Source organism: Anguilla rostrata, chromosome 15 (assembly GCF_018555375.3).
Source record: "Anguilla rostrata isolate EN2019 chromosome 15, ASM1855537v3, whole genome shotgun sequence".
NCBI classification, from domain to species: Eukaryota; Metazoa; Chordata; class Actinopteri; order Anguilliformes; family Anguillidae; genus Anguilla; species Anguilla rostrata.
In genome coordinates, this window is record NC_057947.1 from 11,493,783 (window position 1) to 11,511,270 (window position 17,488).

The 17,488-nt window shown below is 46.5% G+C and overlaps 1 protein-coding gene across 1 annotated transcript; it reads left to right on the forward strand.

Moving 5' to 3' along the window:
* The first annotated feature begins 10,484 nt into the window (after window positions 1-10,484).
* Window positions 10,485-15,914, forward strand: aamp (angio-associated, migratory cell protein). The gene is made up of 11 exons (XM_064310702.1): window positions 10,485-10,845; window positions 11,204-11,338; window positions 11,448-11,567; window positions 11,973-12,112; window positions 12,281-12,425; window positions 12,816-12,899; window positions 13,275-13,390; window positions 14,039-14,124; window positions 14,348-14,438; window positions 14,701-14,855; window positions 15,257-15,914. The coding sequence occupies exons 1-11, from the start codon at window positions 10,755-10,757 to the stop codon at window positions 15,330-15,332; spliced, it is 1,239 nt and encodes a 412-aa protein (XP_064166772.1). The 5' UTR covers window positions 10,485-10,754; the 3' UTR covers window positions 15,333-15,914.
* The last annotated feature ends 1,574 nt before the right edge of the window (window positions 15,915-17,488 follow it).

A 17,488-nucleotide genomic window follows, 5' to 3' on the forward strand; every position in this document is an offset into this window, starting at 1 on the left:
TACCTTTCTAGATACTGAATGGTACCTTTTTTCTGAGAGTGTACTCAGATTATGCCCATGGTAGTCTCCTCCAAACTGGCAAAGTGCTTCACTAATGAGACGCTGTAAAGTTTTACGTGCTTGGCCCACTAACCAAGCAGGATTCTGATGTTGAAGGTTGTCATGACCACCAGACACAACAACAGCCTAACGAACATATATTAAGGAGCGTAATTCTTTCCAGCTGTCTGACAATTAATCAAAGCCAGCTGATCAAAGTATCAAGCCGCATTCAAAATGCTCAAATGCAAATCGGGCTTTGCTTCTAACGGTAACGGGATACGCCGGCGCGGGTTTTCCCATAATACCACCCTCCTCGCTTCTGAACCGAAACCAGGACTGAACCGTCCCTTTTCTCGTCCTGAAACCGCAGCCGCGCGAGTGCAGTCAGGAGCGAGCGAGGGTTCCCAGGGGCGACAATTAGATCAGAAAAACACATTGCATTTCTACATCAACGGCCGCGCGGGAGCCGCTTAGCCTTCAGCGCTGAAACACGGCACCTCGGCTTTAGCCTTCCAGATCGTATTAGAAAAGGATGATATGTCTCCCTCAAGCGCTACTCTGTCCGCTGTATAAACTTCAGCATCGGAGCGTGGTTTATGACTCAGAGAGAGATGCCTCCCTCTCACAAGTGTTAAAGCAGCGGTAACCAACCCTGTTCCTGGAGGTTTCACCGTCCTGCAGGTTTTCATTCCAAACATAACAAAGCGCACCTCGTTCAGCAGCTAGAGAACTTGTTGAGCAGCTAATTAGTAGCGCCGTCAGGTGTGCCAAATTAGTGCTGGAATGGAAACCTACAGGACGGGCGCTCTCCAGGAACAGGGTTGGTTACCGCTGTGTTGAAACATGTCACGCGCCCTGTGAATCCTGCTACCTGTAACCGTTCCTTTTCCAGGTCCGACAGGATAAGACTGATGCGCGAGGACGCATCACATGGGTACACACACAGAACAAATCAACTCTGATAGAGTAAATATTACTTTGACAGACATACTTGGAAAGTCCTGGGGTCAGAAAGTAAAACTCAGAGATACTCAATAAAAATAAAAATAATATTTTTGGAAATTTTCACTGCAAGACATCCAAGACAAAAAAAAAGTCAAATAAAGTTAAATAACTTTTTTTTTCTGTTGGGTTGCAGGAGGACATATCCAACATCGGGACACTGGAACACGCATTATTATCCTCTAACATGCATGTTATTGGCTGTTGCAAGACAGGAAAAAGGAAGTGTACAATTCCAGCGCTGTTGAATGTGTAGAAAGAATATTCTGGAAAAAATATTCCACGTGTTTTGGTTTCCCAAACAAGGCCTCTGCAGGGAGGAGGGATTTTATTCTCACTGAGCGAGGCTCGTTTCTGGGGCGGAGCTAGCAGTGCTTTCAGGCCTGTGCAGGCCTACGGTCAGAAGCGTATCGCGTATTAGCTATTAAAGCTGAAATATTTCACCTCCGTTTGGCTCCTGTTTCCTGATCTGCCCTTACAGTAATGTTTTCATGTTCTAGCATTTCACTTGGAAGACTCCCCGGGTCTTTCCAGGAAAGGGAAGGTGCCGGAACGTTGTTATTTTGGCGAGGGGAAAGGCGCCCGGTGTCACGCCCTTCTGAGGAGCGCGGGTCTCGTCGGCCGCTGAACGTGCGGGACGGGGACGGGGCTGCAGCAGACGCCCCTCTCCCCAGACGCATTCCTCACAGGCGTTGGCGCGCGGACGCCTGAGCCGAGGACCGTACGCTACGCACGCCGTCAGCCATGCGGGACGGATGACGCGCGCGGGAGTCTGTCAGGGTCAGGGCTGGGGAAGGTGAGAGAGAGACAGAGCAGAGCGGTCGCCAGCGAGAGGACGGGGAGAGGAGTAATCTTTTAGCGTAGCGCTATCCCTCAGTATGGCGGTAATGCTGGTCATGTGATTGATTGGGATGTTTTTCCCCTTTTTTGCCGCTTCTATCCTGTGGATGCCTGTGACCCTGGGATGGGAGGGAGGTTCCGGGGGGGGTGGGGGACCCCTCAGTCCTCTGTGTTTTCTCTGGGCCCTGTTGCCCGGTGATGCTGCTGTGTTCAGCAATATGCGGCTCACGTGGTTGGCCGGATGTCCTCCCTCAGAGTCGCCGGGGGCGACGTTACATGATGTCACGGCTGCCGGGCAACACAAAATCCGAATGTCGGTGCCGGCGGCGGCTAACGCAGCCCCAGGCTAACCGCCCGGCCGTGGGCGGGAGCACGTCGCGGGGTCGTGACCTCGCCGTCGACCCAATCTTGGGTACGCGGCGCATCCATGAGCTTGGACAGAAACAAACATCCTGTCTGTACCTGCCCCACTTCCTCTTATCTCCCTTTGGATTTATTATCTTAAGTTCTGAACATTTCTCTTGAATTTTTTAACCAGTAAATTTTGAAACCCGGTCCTTGAAGCCTACGCCAAATAGCGACTTAACCGCGAATGGTTCAGGGACACATTCCGGCTGCGTCGGATGGGTCCTCTAATTGAATCCAACTGAAATCACTGACAGCCGATACCACTGACAGTAATGTGAAAGCATGGTGTTTATTACAAGGAAGAGAGAAGGCTGAAAAATGATCAAATTTCCCTGTATTATATTTCATTTCAGTTTTCTGGGCCGGGAAATTTTGACCGTTTAAAAAAGAAAAAGTCCCCAGCTCTCCGGGACGTGCTTGGAGAAGGGGGGGGGGAGTGTCCGAGGGGTTATTGAGCCCGACTTCCGACCGGCACAGTCAGCGTTCCACAGTACGGAAAACTCCGGGGTGTTGTATAGTCGCAGCCTCGAGTCATTAACCGGCAGGGAGGCCTCTCGGCGGTGGCTTGGTCCTGTCCAGGGCACGGCGAGTTTCAGTCCCCCAGGAGTCCTGGCCTGACTGCTCCATTGTTTCCAGCCACCCACAGGCTGTCAGCGGTCATCAGCGAGGGATGCATCTCTCGTCCAATAGGCGCAGGTTATCAGCGAGAGATATACTCTCTGACCCAATCAGTACATTCCGTTGGTGAGAGATACGGGTCTCATCCAATCGGCACAGGTCATCAGCGAAATGATATGGTCTCCGACCCAATCAGCACATGTCATTGGTAAGAGATACATCTCTCGTCCAATCGGCGCATGTCAGCGGTGACAGACACTTCTCTCCTCCAATCAATGCAAACTCCTGTAGTACGGGGTTCCCTGTGATAGGCCATTTCATACGCCAGTTCACTGGAGCAGGCCGGGCACTTTTGACAGCAGTGCTCAGTGAGTAACTGCAGACCACAGCACAGCAGTATTTCAAAAGTTATTCCAAGCTGGGGAGACAGAATAAAGAGAAGCAAAGTAGTTATTTAGCTTTGCAGAAAGCGATTCTGACGTTTGGTAATGGAGGAAGCTGCAAAGGCAGCATTTGCATATCTGACAGGGCTTTTAGCCCAGGTGTAAAAAAAAAAAAAAAAGAAAAAGGTACAAAGCAATAAAAGAAGCGTTTGGCACACCGGGATTTACATGACATTAAATTCATTTAGCGGAAGCTCTCATCCAGAGTCACTTACGCTGAAGGAGAGACGCAAGTGCATCCGGCACATTAATATGTGCAGGAGCGCCCGTCCTGGGTAACAGCTTTCCCACCCCAGCCAGGAAGGAGGCGACGTTTACTGCAGGTCTTCCCGCAATAAAGCTTCGCCGGCGGCCAGGAGACCTTCATCGGATCGTCAAGGTGGGACGGCGAAGGTTCAGGAACCGCGCCGAGCGGAGAGAACTCGACGACGAAATGAGAAACGACCTCTCCAGGCTGAAAACTTTGTCATTCATCACAGATAAATTAAATCAGCTGCGCAATCTGTACATTACACAGCCTCAATATATTAGGCTTATGTATCGATCAGGTTAAAACTGGTCTTGTTGACATGTATTATTGATGGGTCTCTATTATTGATGAAGTTAGAATTTTAAAGGGGGGAAACATTGAATTAATGCATGGGGGGGGGGGGGAGTTGGCTTATCCCAGATGATGTGTGTTGGAGATGATGAAGGAGAATTTCCTTTTTTAAAGAAAGGGGTTGCCTCTGTGACTTGTTAGGAAAGCCCCCGAGAGGAATCCTGCCCTTTAAAGTTAAGCTCCAGCTCCCTTTGACGCGGCCTTGCTTTATTTATATCTCCTTCAGATAAATTATTTACTTCAGGAATGTCGGCGCCTTTGGAATCTTGGCGGCTTCGAGCGCACGGGGCCTCGCGGTCTGAAAGAACTGGAACCGCGCGGCGGGTTTGGGGCCCCCGGGAGCTCGCCGTGGCCCGCGGGGTCCGCGGTTCTTAATCCCGCGTTCCCAGAGGAGGAGGGACTCTGTCCCTTCTGTACGCACAAAGGCCGCTTCTTTATTTTCGAGGAGAAAGCTCAATTCTCGGCGGACGTCGGGTTCGGCTTGGCTGCGGCGCTCCAGAGGAGAGGAGAGGATCTTCAAAAGCTTCTGCGTCATCTCTGGGGGCGAGGAGATCGTGAGCGGTTTTGTTTGGATGCTGAATTTTGCTTTTCTCCTATGGAGGGGGCTGGTAGAATCACACATCATTGAGCTAAAATGACAGCCTCTATATGGGAGAGAGGAATGGGGCTGGTGGAGATATGGGAGAGAGGGATGAGGCTGTAGAGGTATGGGAGAGAGGGATGAGGCTGTAGAGGTATGGGAGAGAGGGATGAGGCTGTAGAGGTATGGGAGTGAGGGATGAGGCTGTAGAGGTATGGGAGAGAGGGATGAGGCTGGTGGAGATATGGGAGAGAGGGATGAGGCTGTAGAGGTATGGGAGAGAGGGATGAGGCTGTAGAGGTATGGAAGTGAGGGATGAGGCTGTAGAGGTATGGGAGAGAGGGATGAGGCTGGTGGAGGTATGGGAGTGAGGGATGAGGCTGGTGGAGGTATGGGAGAGAGGGATGGGGCTGGTGGAGGTATGGGAGTGAGGGATGAGGCTGCAGGAGAGCGTTCTGAATGGACTGAGCACAGTGAAAACTACTCTTCCCCAGAGAACGGTCTCCTCATCTTCCTCACCTGGGAGGTCAGATTATTCACACACACCCATCTGTGTCTGCAGCAGAACCCTCCCTACGCCTGCCTGCCCATCGTCTTCCTCAGTAGTCATTTCACTTTTCATTTTGTGATCACTTTTAGTTGCTGCCAGAGTCAAGGATTCAAAGTCACTTAAAGAGCAAGTTCCTGTTTTATGTAACACATTTATGGCAGAGCTCCATGTTATTATGGAAATAAGGTTTTTAAAATTTTCAGTTGGTAATTAAATAATGACACAAACTATTGCAGGCATGAATATGATTAAAAAGCAGGCCAAGCCACAGCAAGCCTCGACTAAACTGACCCCTGGAACTATCCTGAATTATTGAAAAGTTTTAAAGGATTTGGCAGTGCTTTATGATTTATTTAAGTAATGTATTTCCCTATCGTCTGATAACCTACAGGCAGGGCATTGGCTGCCCTCCTCAAAGCAGTGTACAGCCGAGTTAGAGAGACTGCTAGCCCACAGGAACATATTCTGTGGTCCCCATGAGTCACTGTTCACACACCACTACCTCTATAGGGAAATCCAGATATTTGCATCACAAAGCCAGGAGCACAGGATTTTTCAGAAAAGAGAGAAGAGAAAAAAACAGAATACTGGCAACCATGTTATTTTTTATTAATCTGAACAGTGCCAGTGTCTTTTTACATTTGTTTATGTAACTGAAATTAATTTAGTCGTTTTGTTTTTTCTGGAAATTCCCCAGTACTGTTTCAGTAATTCAAGACAAATTAACCCGTTCAGACCAGCAATGATCTTTTAGCACCACCTTGTGGAGACGAGCTGCATTTAAAAAAAATCAGGCATACATTCTGTGAAAACAAGCCAGAAACTCATATTACCACGAATTTCTATATCAAAATCTGAGATCACAGAGGGGCAATGCAGTAATCTGCAAAACATTTTTTTGAAACGTGCGTTATAATAACATTATTGGTATAGAATGTGAAATTAAAAACTGCATTATTGTACAGACGTCAAAAGATTAAGATTAGAGATTAAGCAGATGGTCACGTGCTTGCCGGTCAGAGAGAATTTGGACTCTGGACCACCCTCAGAGAGGCAAAAGCATTTCTGAGGTCCCTCGGGTCTGTTTGACCCCGAGGCCTCTTTAAAATATAGCATCTGAGAGACAGCCATGATGAATGCTTTAGCTTAAACCGAGGGCAGCTGGCCCACAGGATGTTTTTTTTAAATAAATATTGTCACCCAACTTGGGGGTGATCGTGTCCAGTACCTCCCTTAATTTGGCACGTCCAATGAGCTATTTGCAACCCCAACCGCATTTGTGGGCGATTCCACTGCCGGTTCGGGAGAGCACACACATCTGCGGTTCGCCCCTGGAACACATGGTGTCACCAACTGCTTCTTTTCACACCGCAGCCCACGGCCAGGCTCGCAGAGTGGAGTCAGAGGAAGACCTTTCATACGCGTCTTTGCCATGCAGCTCATGGGCACCCAGTTGACCAGCAGGGGTCGCTAGAGTATGGCGGCTTTTCGTATCCTCCTGTACCCTGGGTACCTTAACCAAATGAGCTGACCACAGTTCGCCAGCCACTATGGCTGGATACAAAATGTAAAATAAATCTTTTACAGGCAAACTTTTGACTTCATTCGGATGCGCAGCTAAGGATTAGCCTCTGTAAAAGACTGCACTAGGCTGCTCTCTTAGCTTAGCATTTCTGTAGTGCCAGCCTCCAATTAATTAGCCTGTTACCGAGTTTCTTTAAAGAGCCTCGTTTGTTCAAGTAGTTTTAAGTATCTATTGCACTGCAAATTCTTATACGTTATGCCAAATTTAAAATAACATTTTTCGTTAAAGAAAATAACTAAAAACGGTCTCAAGGAGGTTCATAACGGTATAAGGGCTTGTAAATTCAGCGTTTCTTCCTTAATAGTTGACCGGCGTGACCTCCTTGTACAGATTCTCTCATAATATTTTCAGATATTCGACAATACATTTGAGAGCCAACCCAGTGTGACGCTGCAGCGTTTTTCTCTCAGAAGTAAAATGGCTTCACGGCCGATATTGGCTTTACAAAAGCAGAGAGCGCGTAACGATGCGGGGACCGTCCTGCGTAACAGCGTCCGGGTGTAACGCGGCGTGAATGCAAACTCTGGATCTGTTTACCATTTAACCAGCTCCACCTGTAGGCTTCGGGCTCCACCACCTGGAATCCACAAACCGACAGAGCCCCCGAAACTTTCGCAATATCGAACGCCCGCTACCAGCCCGCTCTCCTCTGCAGCAGGACGGACACTTTCATAAGGCTGCAGCGGCAGGGGAATTATGCCCCATTAAACAGAATAAAGGGAATATTTAATGACGCGCGCACTTTTTATTTCTTAAAGGAAAATGTAACCCTGAGCGCGCATTTAAACGGCGTTTCCTGAGATGTTGCAGATGAAGCAAATCTGCGGAGTGTGGAGAGCAGCAGTGAGACTCATCACCTGAAACGTTAATCTTTCAGCACCTGGTTATTAATGTGTCCTCTGTGAAAGGACACATGCTCTGTACTGCTGAACACGAGCGGACATTCTATAGCCTACCTGTTACCAGACACATACTCTGCTGCTGTGTGTGTATACCCATGAGTAGCGAGCAAACACACACACGTGCGTGCACATGCACACACATAGCCTACACATACACCCACGCACGTGGGCACCCATGCATACACACACGCAGTCTCTCTCTCTCACACACATACACACACTTACACACATTCACAGTAAACAGCTGGAGAGAGGGAGAGTCAGCCATGATCCCTGTCTCTGCCGTTTCACCTTCTCTCAGCAAGATGAGCTGCCAAACTGGGGGTGGAGACAGTCTGCTGCTCTGCTTCACATCTACTGCCCTGCCTCACATCCACTTCTCTGCCTCACATCTGCATCTACCACTCTGTCTCACATCTACCGCTCGGCCTCATGTCTACTGCTCTGCCTCACATCTGTATCTACCACTCCACCTCACATCTACTGCTCTGCCTCACATCTACCGCTCTGCCTCATGTGTACTGCTCTGCTTTGATACATCCAGAAGATCATCAGTCCCTACACACCAGCCAGACCTCTCCATTCTACCACCTCTGGACGCTTGGCACCTCCCCCTCTTCGTGTCTGTACTTCCCGTTCGCGTCTGCTGTCTGTCCTGGCCCCTCGCTGGTGGAATGACCTTCCCGTGGCAGTCAGAACAGCAGAGAATCTGACTACCTTCAAGCGCAGACTAAAGACTCATCTCTTCAGGCTGCACCTCTCCCCACCCCTCCCTAGCCTCTAGTTTAGCTCAATGTACCTAGTTAGGTTAATGCGATCTTGTTAGTTTTGGATTTGGCAGGATTGTTTTGTTTGATTCTGATTAGGCAAATGTGATTTCAGTGCTAGTTTTGTACTTGGCTGGATTGTTTTGTTTATTTGCTGAGCAGGTTACCCTACAGGGTTGGAGTCCTGATCTATGTGGTCACTTCTGGCATTCTTTACTTCACTCGTGTGTTTTTCTGCACCTCTGCACCTTGAACTGATGCACTTGTTGTACGTCGCTCTGGATAAGAGCGTCTGCTAAATGCCTGTAATGTAATGTAATGCCTCACATCTGTATCTACCACTCCACCTCACATCTACTTCTCTGCCTCACATCTACCACTCTGCCTCACTTCTACCACTCTGCCTCACTGCTCTGAAGTCCTATGCCTTCTGCCGTATTACCAACTGAAAATGTACCAAACTTCTGCAAAGGACTAAACCACTAAACACAACAGCAAATGATCAGATGAAAAATATAGGCTATGTTTTCTAAGTTTTTAATAAAATACTGTAAATAAACAAATAAACCAGTTTGTATATATTCCTGTTGTTTTCTTTTTTGCATTAGAGCATTATTGCCTTTTCAAACTATGTACCTTCCGACTCCTCAATTCATGTTTTCATTCTTCACGATCACAAGACTGCTGTCTCTATCTCCTTTGTGTAAACGCGAAAGGAAACCAGCGCAATAAGAGCAATATTGTTCTGCGCTTGTTGACGAAAGATCCACTGATGCTGGGAAAAGAGCTGTCCTGTGCCACACCCACAAGACTCACAACCCAGTAGCAGCTCTCTTACGTATGTTTACACACCCTCAGTACCGGAATAAGCACAAACCTACACACACAGATGGCACAGATTTAGATGCAGCTGTGAACATTTGAGAAGGTGCAATATCATATACTCTTGCTGTTGCTTGCCACATAAAATAAACAGTGTAGTATGGTAGTATGGTAAGGTAAGTAGGCTTGTAACTCATTAATTGCACGATCAGTTCGCAGGTGGTTGTCACCTATGAACACAGTAGCTCATGTGTTTAGCTCAATTGCTTCAGTAAATATTCAGCTGTATAAAGATCAGTTCAAATATGTAAATATAATAAATGCATTTTGGGTCTGCTAAATGACTCAGACTCAAGTAAAAAGGATGGAGAAAAGCACAAGAAAAGTGAATTCACACAAGAGTGGAAACAGACTAGAGAGAAATAAAAAATTCTCAGATGTCCATGATACATTCCAATATTCTGCAGCTTACAGCCAGCTGGCTCAAGGATTTACAGAAAATGTGAGATGTGAGAGGAGTTTTGGTCAGTGGATGAGATTCAAATGATAGTTTTCCAACAGCAATTTATTCATTCCTCTCCTTGTTATTGTATATATTAGTGGCTGAGATCAGACAATTTGAGAACAGATCAATATTTATTTAACTCAAAATACACAGATATTTGTCCCTACTGACCTCCCAGTGATAAACCGAACTTCCGCTGGCGGTCAGAACAGCAGACTCGCAATCCATCTTCCAACACAGAAGAACGCCCTACCCCTTATCACTCCATAATCACAATTAACGTTATGATATTTTAAAGGTTTTACCTTTTTGTTCTCCGGAAAAAAATGGTTTGCTACTGTGCCATACAGTGTCCCTGTTGCCGCATTACAACATTTCTGGGTTATTTATTTTGTCTAAAGAGACCGTGTCTAATTTTTTAGCCTACGAGCACTGCTTACAGATGGTCTCCCATCCGAATACTAATCAAGCACATACCTACCACTTAACTTCAATCATTTCGCAGGAGCTGGGTACATTGTGCAGTATACCATCGGCTAAGGAATGGCATCTTAATACGATAATTGGATTTGCGACATTATGTTCCACATATTTTAGCTGGAGTACAGTTATTAATTAATAAATGTTCACCAAATTTCCCAGCGTGACGCCCTCAACCAAACCCTCTGTGAATCTCCGCAGACCGCAGGCCACGGGCGACTCGAATGTGAACCATAACTAAGGAAGTCCCGCCTTCTTAATATTTGATTGGCACTTACTCGTAATATCGTCATTTCTATTGGTTTATTCCCTTGTCAGTCATTCTCAGCGTCACAGGAACTTGTCCTGTTTTCCCCTCGAACACGTGAAGAGAAGCATGGGCAGGAAATCTTGAGCGAAGAATAAAACATATTTCATATTTTTTTTCATATTTATAATTATTGCGCATGTTATAACGTGACAATTTCAAACAAGCTGCACGTCGATTTTTATCGATATAACTGTCAAGCATTTGCTATTTAAGGTCGCTAGCCAGCAACTTATTTCAGGAGTTGGTGCAAGTGCTAACGTTATCAGAAACCTAGCACACTTTGCTAACTTTTTCGAAGCATGGCTGACACAGAAGAACATACGGTGGACCTTCATGGGGATGAAGAAATAATCGAGGTCATCGATTTAAACGAAAACGAGCCAACAGCAGGTAGTTCTGCAGAAATAACTCACTCACTTTAGCCTAGCTGGCCAACCGGCAGCGCAGCGACTGTAACTAACGATGTAGCTTAGCAATGTTATCGTAGGTCGATAACCTAGGCGATGGCCAGCTAGCGTCTGGCTGTAGTGCTAGTGACAACTGCACGTTTTTAGCTTCTTATCTAGTGACGAGAATTCGTTACAGCTAGCTAGATATCATTTAAATGTCTGAAACCCTTTTATAATTCAGAAACAAGATAACCAACTCTCGTTATTTCCCATTTGACATTTAACTTATAACAAAAGTCAATACATCTAGCTAAGAGTTTTGGTTTGAGATTACTTAGTGTAATTTGTTTTTCGATCAGATGATTTGGCTGAGGAGTTTGAAGATGTGGACTTCGACGAGGCTGGAGGCGAAGATGACGAGGGATGGGAGACGGAGGATGAAGAGATGGAAGCAGACCAAGACGACAGTGAACTCACCTTTTCCAAACATACGGGTAACTTGTTCCACGACGAAGCGGTTTACGAAATGTTCACCAGTTGAATATCTCCGAACGAGTTGTCCACACACAAGTTGAAAGACGTGTGAATATGCTTTATTATTAGGGTCAGTGTTCTGCGTAAGTTTGGACCCAGCAACAAACAGCTTAGCGGTGACAGGCGGTGAGGACGACAAAGCCTACGTGTGGCGAGTTACTGACGGAGAGGTCGTATTTGAGTGCACAGGTGAGTGCAATGATTGTTAAGTTTTTAAAACCATAGGACAAATCAATGAGACCATAGTTCTGATTTCTCAACCATTGTTTCTAGGATTTCCTCAAAGCTTGACACATAATTCAAATGTGGATTGGGTGATGGTAGTTGAAAATGTATTTACCGTAGCACTGTAGATTAAATGAGCAATGTGCAGTAGTTGATTCCACCATTTTTTCTTTGCATTGTTAGTGGAGTGTTAACTCTCTAGCCACTGCTGGTCTCTCAGATTTATTGAATGCACTTCATACTTTTATTGAACTTTACTTCTGTGTATTTCTCGGAACTGGAGCTTCTGTTAAATGGGTGATGACATCGATGAATTGATGGTTGCAGTGCGCACTGACCTCATTGGCTGAAACCTCTGTTTGCCGCTAGGCCACAAGGACTCGGTCACATGCGTGTCCTTCAGCCACGACTCCAAGCTGGTGGCGACGGGCGACATGAGCGGCCTGATCAAGGTGTGGAAGGTGGAGACCAAGGAGGAGGTCTGGTCCTTTGAAGTGGGAGACCTTGAGGTGAGAGTACACCTGCAACCGTACCACCCTGTGCCCTCCTCATGGCTAACTGCTAAAGAGTTCTCAGTTTACCTGCCTGGTATAGTGGAGGGAAAACAGAATAAACGAAGAGAGGGAGACGTCCCAGATGAGATGTGTGACAGTGGGTGTGGGGATCTGCCCTTTCAGTGGATGGAGTGGCACCAGTGTGCCCCCGTCCTGTTGGCGGGCACGGCGGACGGCAGCGTGTGGATGTGGAAGGTGCCGGGCGGGGACTGCAAGACCTTCCAGGGGCCGGGGTGCCGGGCCGCCTGCGGGACCATCCTGCCGGACGGTAAGGGGCCCGTCCTTGAGCGGAGAGGAGAGGCACATTTATCCAGATTACCTGTTTATGGAGCTATTAACCCGAGCTGTCTGCAACCAGCTTGAATACTTCTAATAATGCCACACTGCCACTGTGCGCCCAGTTCCTTAATGGGTAACTGGGCTTGTAAACTAAAGGTTGCGGGTTCAATTCCCGTATAGTACACTGCCGTTGTACCCTTGAGCCAGGTACATACCGTGCATTGCTTCAGTATGTATTCAGCCATATAAATGGATGAAACGTAAAAGCTGTGTAAGTCGCCCTGGATAAGAGCGTCTGCTAAAAGGCTGTAATGTAATGTAATAACGTGCACGATCATATCTGAGTGTGAGTTTGAGCGATTGTGCCCGTTGCTGGCAGGGAAGAGAGCCGTGGTTGGCTACGAAGACGGCGCCGTTCGATTCTGGGATCTCAAACAGGGCAACCCTATCCATGTCCTCAAAGGTAAGTGCGATGCTGAGCCATTCTAGTTTGTATGTTAGACTTTGTATGTTCATCTAGCACATTTGTGTTGCACTTGTACTATCATCTTGATGTTGTAGCTCTTTATCATAATCATGGCTCACTTCTAGTTTGACTTGCCTTAACTTTACTGACTTAGCCTATGTTTACTGCTTGAACTAGACCTGATGTTCAGGGCTGTGGGTAACTGATATTTAATGAGAATTCTATTCTATCGTATCGGACTTGTGTTCTGTAGTTGTTCCAGTGACCTTCGGTGTGCACTTTTTGGACGTCCCATTGGAAAAAAGCATCTGCCAAATAAATGTAATGTAATGTACTGCAGTTGATCTGTCCTCTGTTTTTATGCTGTACCAGGCAATGATGGCCACCAGGGGGCGCTCACCTGCATGGCATCTAACAAAGACGGGAGCCTGGTGCTGACGGGCTCGGTGGATGGCTGCGCTAAGCTCATCAACACTACCACAGGGAAGGTGGGTCCAGCCTATCAGAAACGGGAAAAGAATACAAGGAATACAAGGAAAACTGCTGATTGGCTGATGCTTTTGTGTAGTCATGAAAGAACAGGACACAACTGCTAATGAGTTGCATTGTTACATAGTGGGCAGTGTTAATGGGGGGGGGGGGGGAATCCGTCTATGCTGCTGTTCTAATTAATATGTTGTTTGGGACCACCTCTTAAGCTTTGATCAGCTTAGAAATCTCCAGAGCTTTTCCCTGTTCTCTACACTCTGTCTATAAATATCTTTTCGCTTGGCTCCAGTAGGTTATGGTGAGATATTGGCTGGTAGTTGGTGTGCACATACTTCGGACTCAAATCTTTTCTCATTTAACATTGATATGCCTGTAAATACATTTTGTTTGCCTGAAAATATGGACAAATTCAGTTGCAGAAGCTAAAATTGTACCCTGGAAAATGGCACATCTCTGATTGGTCTGCTTGCTTCCTGTGTGTCAGTGGAATCTCGTATGTATATACCGCTAGACAGGTTACCCTTGCATGGCCAGTGTGCTTTTCTCTGTGTGTGGAAAAAGTGTGGAAATTCAGTGTTTGTGCTTCAGTGCTACCCGTGTGGACAGGATGCGAGGTGTTATGTCTGAGCTGTCTTTTACCTGTGCAGGTTGTCGGGGTGTTCTCCATAGAGGACGGCAAGGCCGCGGGTTCGGAGGACTCAAACTCGGTGGAGTCTGTGGGCTTCTGCAAAGTGTGAGCCAAACCACTGCTGTCTATCCGTCCCTGTCTGGTTTGATTTGCTCCCCTCCCAGTTCTGTCTGTCTGTCTGTCCGCCCGTCTATCTGTCCATGTGCTTTGATTACTGCACATTCCTGTTTCTCTATTTAAAAAAAGGCTGGAGTTCTAAGGCTAGCCGGCCGTGTTTCCATGGCGACCATAGGGTCCGGCAGTCACCCATAATCCCTCTGTCTCGCAGGTTGCCTCTGATCGCGGTGGCTTACCTGGACGGCACGCTGGCGATCTATGACATGTCCACACAGCAGCTGAGGCACAGGTGCCAACACAAGGTAAGCAGCTCTCAGACCTACTCCTGAACATTTCCCCACATGTCCTTTATGTGTGTGGGGTTGTGTACTGATAGCCGTATGTGTGCTTGGGTGTGGGGTTCTGTACTGATGCCCTTATGTGTGTTTGGTGAATGCTCTGATGTTGTGCTGACGTTATTCTAATGTTGGGCTGACGTTATTGTAGCATTTTCCTGTGCCTGTATACTGCCGTAGTGCTGATGTTATTGTAACGTTGTGCTGACGTTAATGTAATGTTTTTCAGGCGGGCATTGTGCAGTTGCAGTGGGAGGAGGGCTCCTCCATGGTGGCCACATGCAGTTTGGACGGGGCGGTGAGACTGTGGGACGCTCGCTCGGGGAGCCCGGTGTCTGAATACCGGGGACACAGCGCCGAAATCCTGGACTTCACACTCAACAGGTCAGTGCCTCCTGACACACACGCACGCACACACACACACACACACACACGAACACACACACACAAACACACGCACGCACACACAGTCTCTTTCTTTCTTTCTCTCTTAGCCGAACTCTTGAGTGTCTGCGTGATTGATTGATTGATGTATTCTTTGTAAAATAGCATTACGTTATGTGTCTCAGTACCTGCGCAGTACTCACTCGGTGCACATTTATACATACAGTGGCAACACAGACTATTAAAAGTGTAAAAAAAAAAAAAAAAAACAGATTTAAAGACTTAAAAGGAAAACAAACACGTGATTCACACTTTCAGTCCGACGCATGATGACCTGTGATGTACTTACCCAGTTAACCCTCGCTGGTCCTCTCTCCTGCTGCCCCCGGTGTGTCCCACAGAGAGGCCTCTCTGGCCGTCACAGCCTCTGGAGATCACCAGGCCAAGGTCTTCTGCCTGCAGAAGCCGGACCGGTAGCGAGGGGCGGCACCGTAACCCAGACCCTTCCCCCCGATCGCCCCTTCTTACAGACCCCACGGTCTCCACGGGGCACAGGGGACCGCCCCTGCATCTGCCAATCAAGTCCGCCGGAACGCCGTGATTGGTTAGGATTAGCGAGCCGCTGGGAATGGCGGGCAGTGCGTGACTAGATTCTGACGCTGTGGTCTGTGATTTGTGGTTTGTGGGGGTGGCCTGAGCTCTGATTGGATTAGGGCCTGAGGAGGCGGGGTTGCTGTCACTCACAGCTGACATGCCTCATTGACAGTTAAATTGATAATTTAAATATTATCCATGCATTTTTGATTTTATCACCAGCCACAGATATTTAATATTTTGAAATACATGGTGTTGTAACTGATGTAAAAATGAATTTGTGACCGGAACAAAATGACTGTACAAAATGATCATTGTAACAATATTCAACTAGATACTTTTCAGTATTTGTATGGAACTTGTTTTTTTTTTTTTAACTTTACGTGATGCAACGATGTAAACTCAATTTCGCATAAATACATTTAGACTGTCTTATAGCAGAAACCATTAAATGAGTTTAAGTCATGTGGGCTGATTTTATTTTCCTGTGTACTTGCATGGGTGTCAGTGGTTCTAGAAGACATACTCTTCTAAGGAAAGCACTAAACCATCTTGTTGACTTGGCCAATGTTTAATATATGTTTTGTATTACAAGGTACCTTTAGACAGTGTGGCCAGATCCAAGGCAGTTACTCTCTTAGTGTTAGTGCTTAGTCGGTTTTGTCATAAAAACATTTTAAGATTAATGGTAAAACCCTGGGCTTACTTCCTTATGAAAAGCGTGAAAGCCCTCGGGTATGTTTTTGTGTAGATGGGAGCATTTTTGTCACTGGTCCGCTGGGTAAAACAATCACTTATTTCCCCCCACCTACAGAAATAAGGAATTCGGTTTTTTTTCGTTTTTTTTTTTAAACAAATAATTTCTTTTTTTTGTTTTTAATAAATTGAATTTATTTATAGTTATGACCCATATATGGTGTTTCTAGAAAGTAAACCAGGTATCTGGATACTTAGGCGCTCTAGTTGCTATGCCAACCATTTTGAATAGGTCACATTCTTTACTGTTTCCGGTCTGTAGTGCTAATTGGTGTGGTGATGGGTTTGTGTCGTGTGAACGTGGAATGGCCAGCTCAAAGTACAGTAATCCCTGTTTTTCACAGGAGAGACATTACTCTGTGCGTACAAAACATATGAACTTCTGAAGCTATGCTACAGTCATCTTGCATTCATCAGGGTCTGTTATTCACAAAGACTTACAATGCACACAAGTGCAAAGACCAGGGATCGACATGCTGTAGTTGCATAGATGGGGAACGTATACGTCGAGCTATAGCTATGTATTCGGTAAATACAGAAGTGAAACATACATGATGCAGGATGATGCTTGTGCTAAGAGAGTGAATCCTGAAGCACAGGATTATGGGTTGTGTAGTCCATAGTTTTCTGTGATGTTTAGTCATCAGTGTAAACCAGGCGTATCGAGTTTATCCAAAAAGGGCCAATGTGGGTGCAGATTGTTTGTTTAGCCCTGTACTAAGACAATTGATTTTACTCATCGAGGTCTTGATTGAAAACCATGAGTAGCTAATTAGTTGAATCAGGTGTCTTTAGTGCTGGGCTAAAACAAGAATCTTTTTTGGATACGACCGGACACCCCTGGTCTAAACCATTTGTCTTAGGGCCCTAATGCTCGTTTCTTTTAACTTTGCATTGGCAATTGCTTTGGCAATCGGTAAGTCGTTTGTTTTGTAAGAAGATGTTTATGCAGTTTCCATCCAGAACTCGAAACCTCTGTGTGATTTAAAGGGTTTACTTTGACTCCTTCAGACTCATTGGAGGAGGCTAATCTGTTTACTCTCATTTTGCTCGAGTGAAAATGCATTGGCATTAAACCTTTGCTCAGCTTCGGTCCCCACAGCTCGGCACAGCAGTCCCGGTTAATCATTCACATTTAGCCAACCTTAGCGTAAACGCATAGGCTGTCTTACCATCGGAAAGGCTCCTTCTGCAAATGAAGGCGCTCTCCTAAGTTTCGTGATGGACGCTTTCTTGCGTTTTGGCGAGATGGCCGCACGGCATTGTTGGGAGCAGACGTTTAC

Excerpts from the sequence above, each read along its gene's own strand:
- aamp (XM_064310702.1), top strand. The coding sequence starts at position 10,755 with ATGGCTGACACAGAAGAACATACGGTGGACCTTCATGGGGATGAAGAA. Across the intron at positions 11,568-11,972 it reads GGTCGTATTTGAGTGCACAG|GCCACAAGGACTCGGTCACA; the intron begins GTGAGTGCAATG and ends GTTTGCCGCTAG. Across the intron at positions 12,900-13,274 it reads CCCTATCCATGTCCTCAAAG|GCAATGATGGCCACCAGGGG; the intron begins GTAAGTGCGATG and ends ATGCTGTACCAG.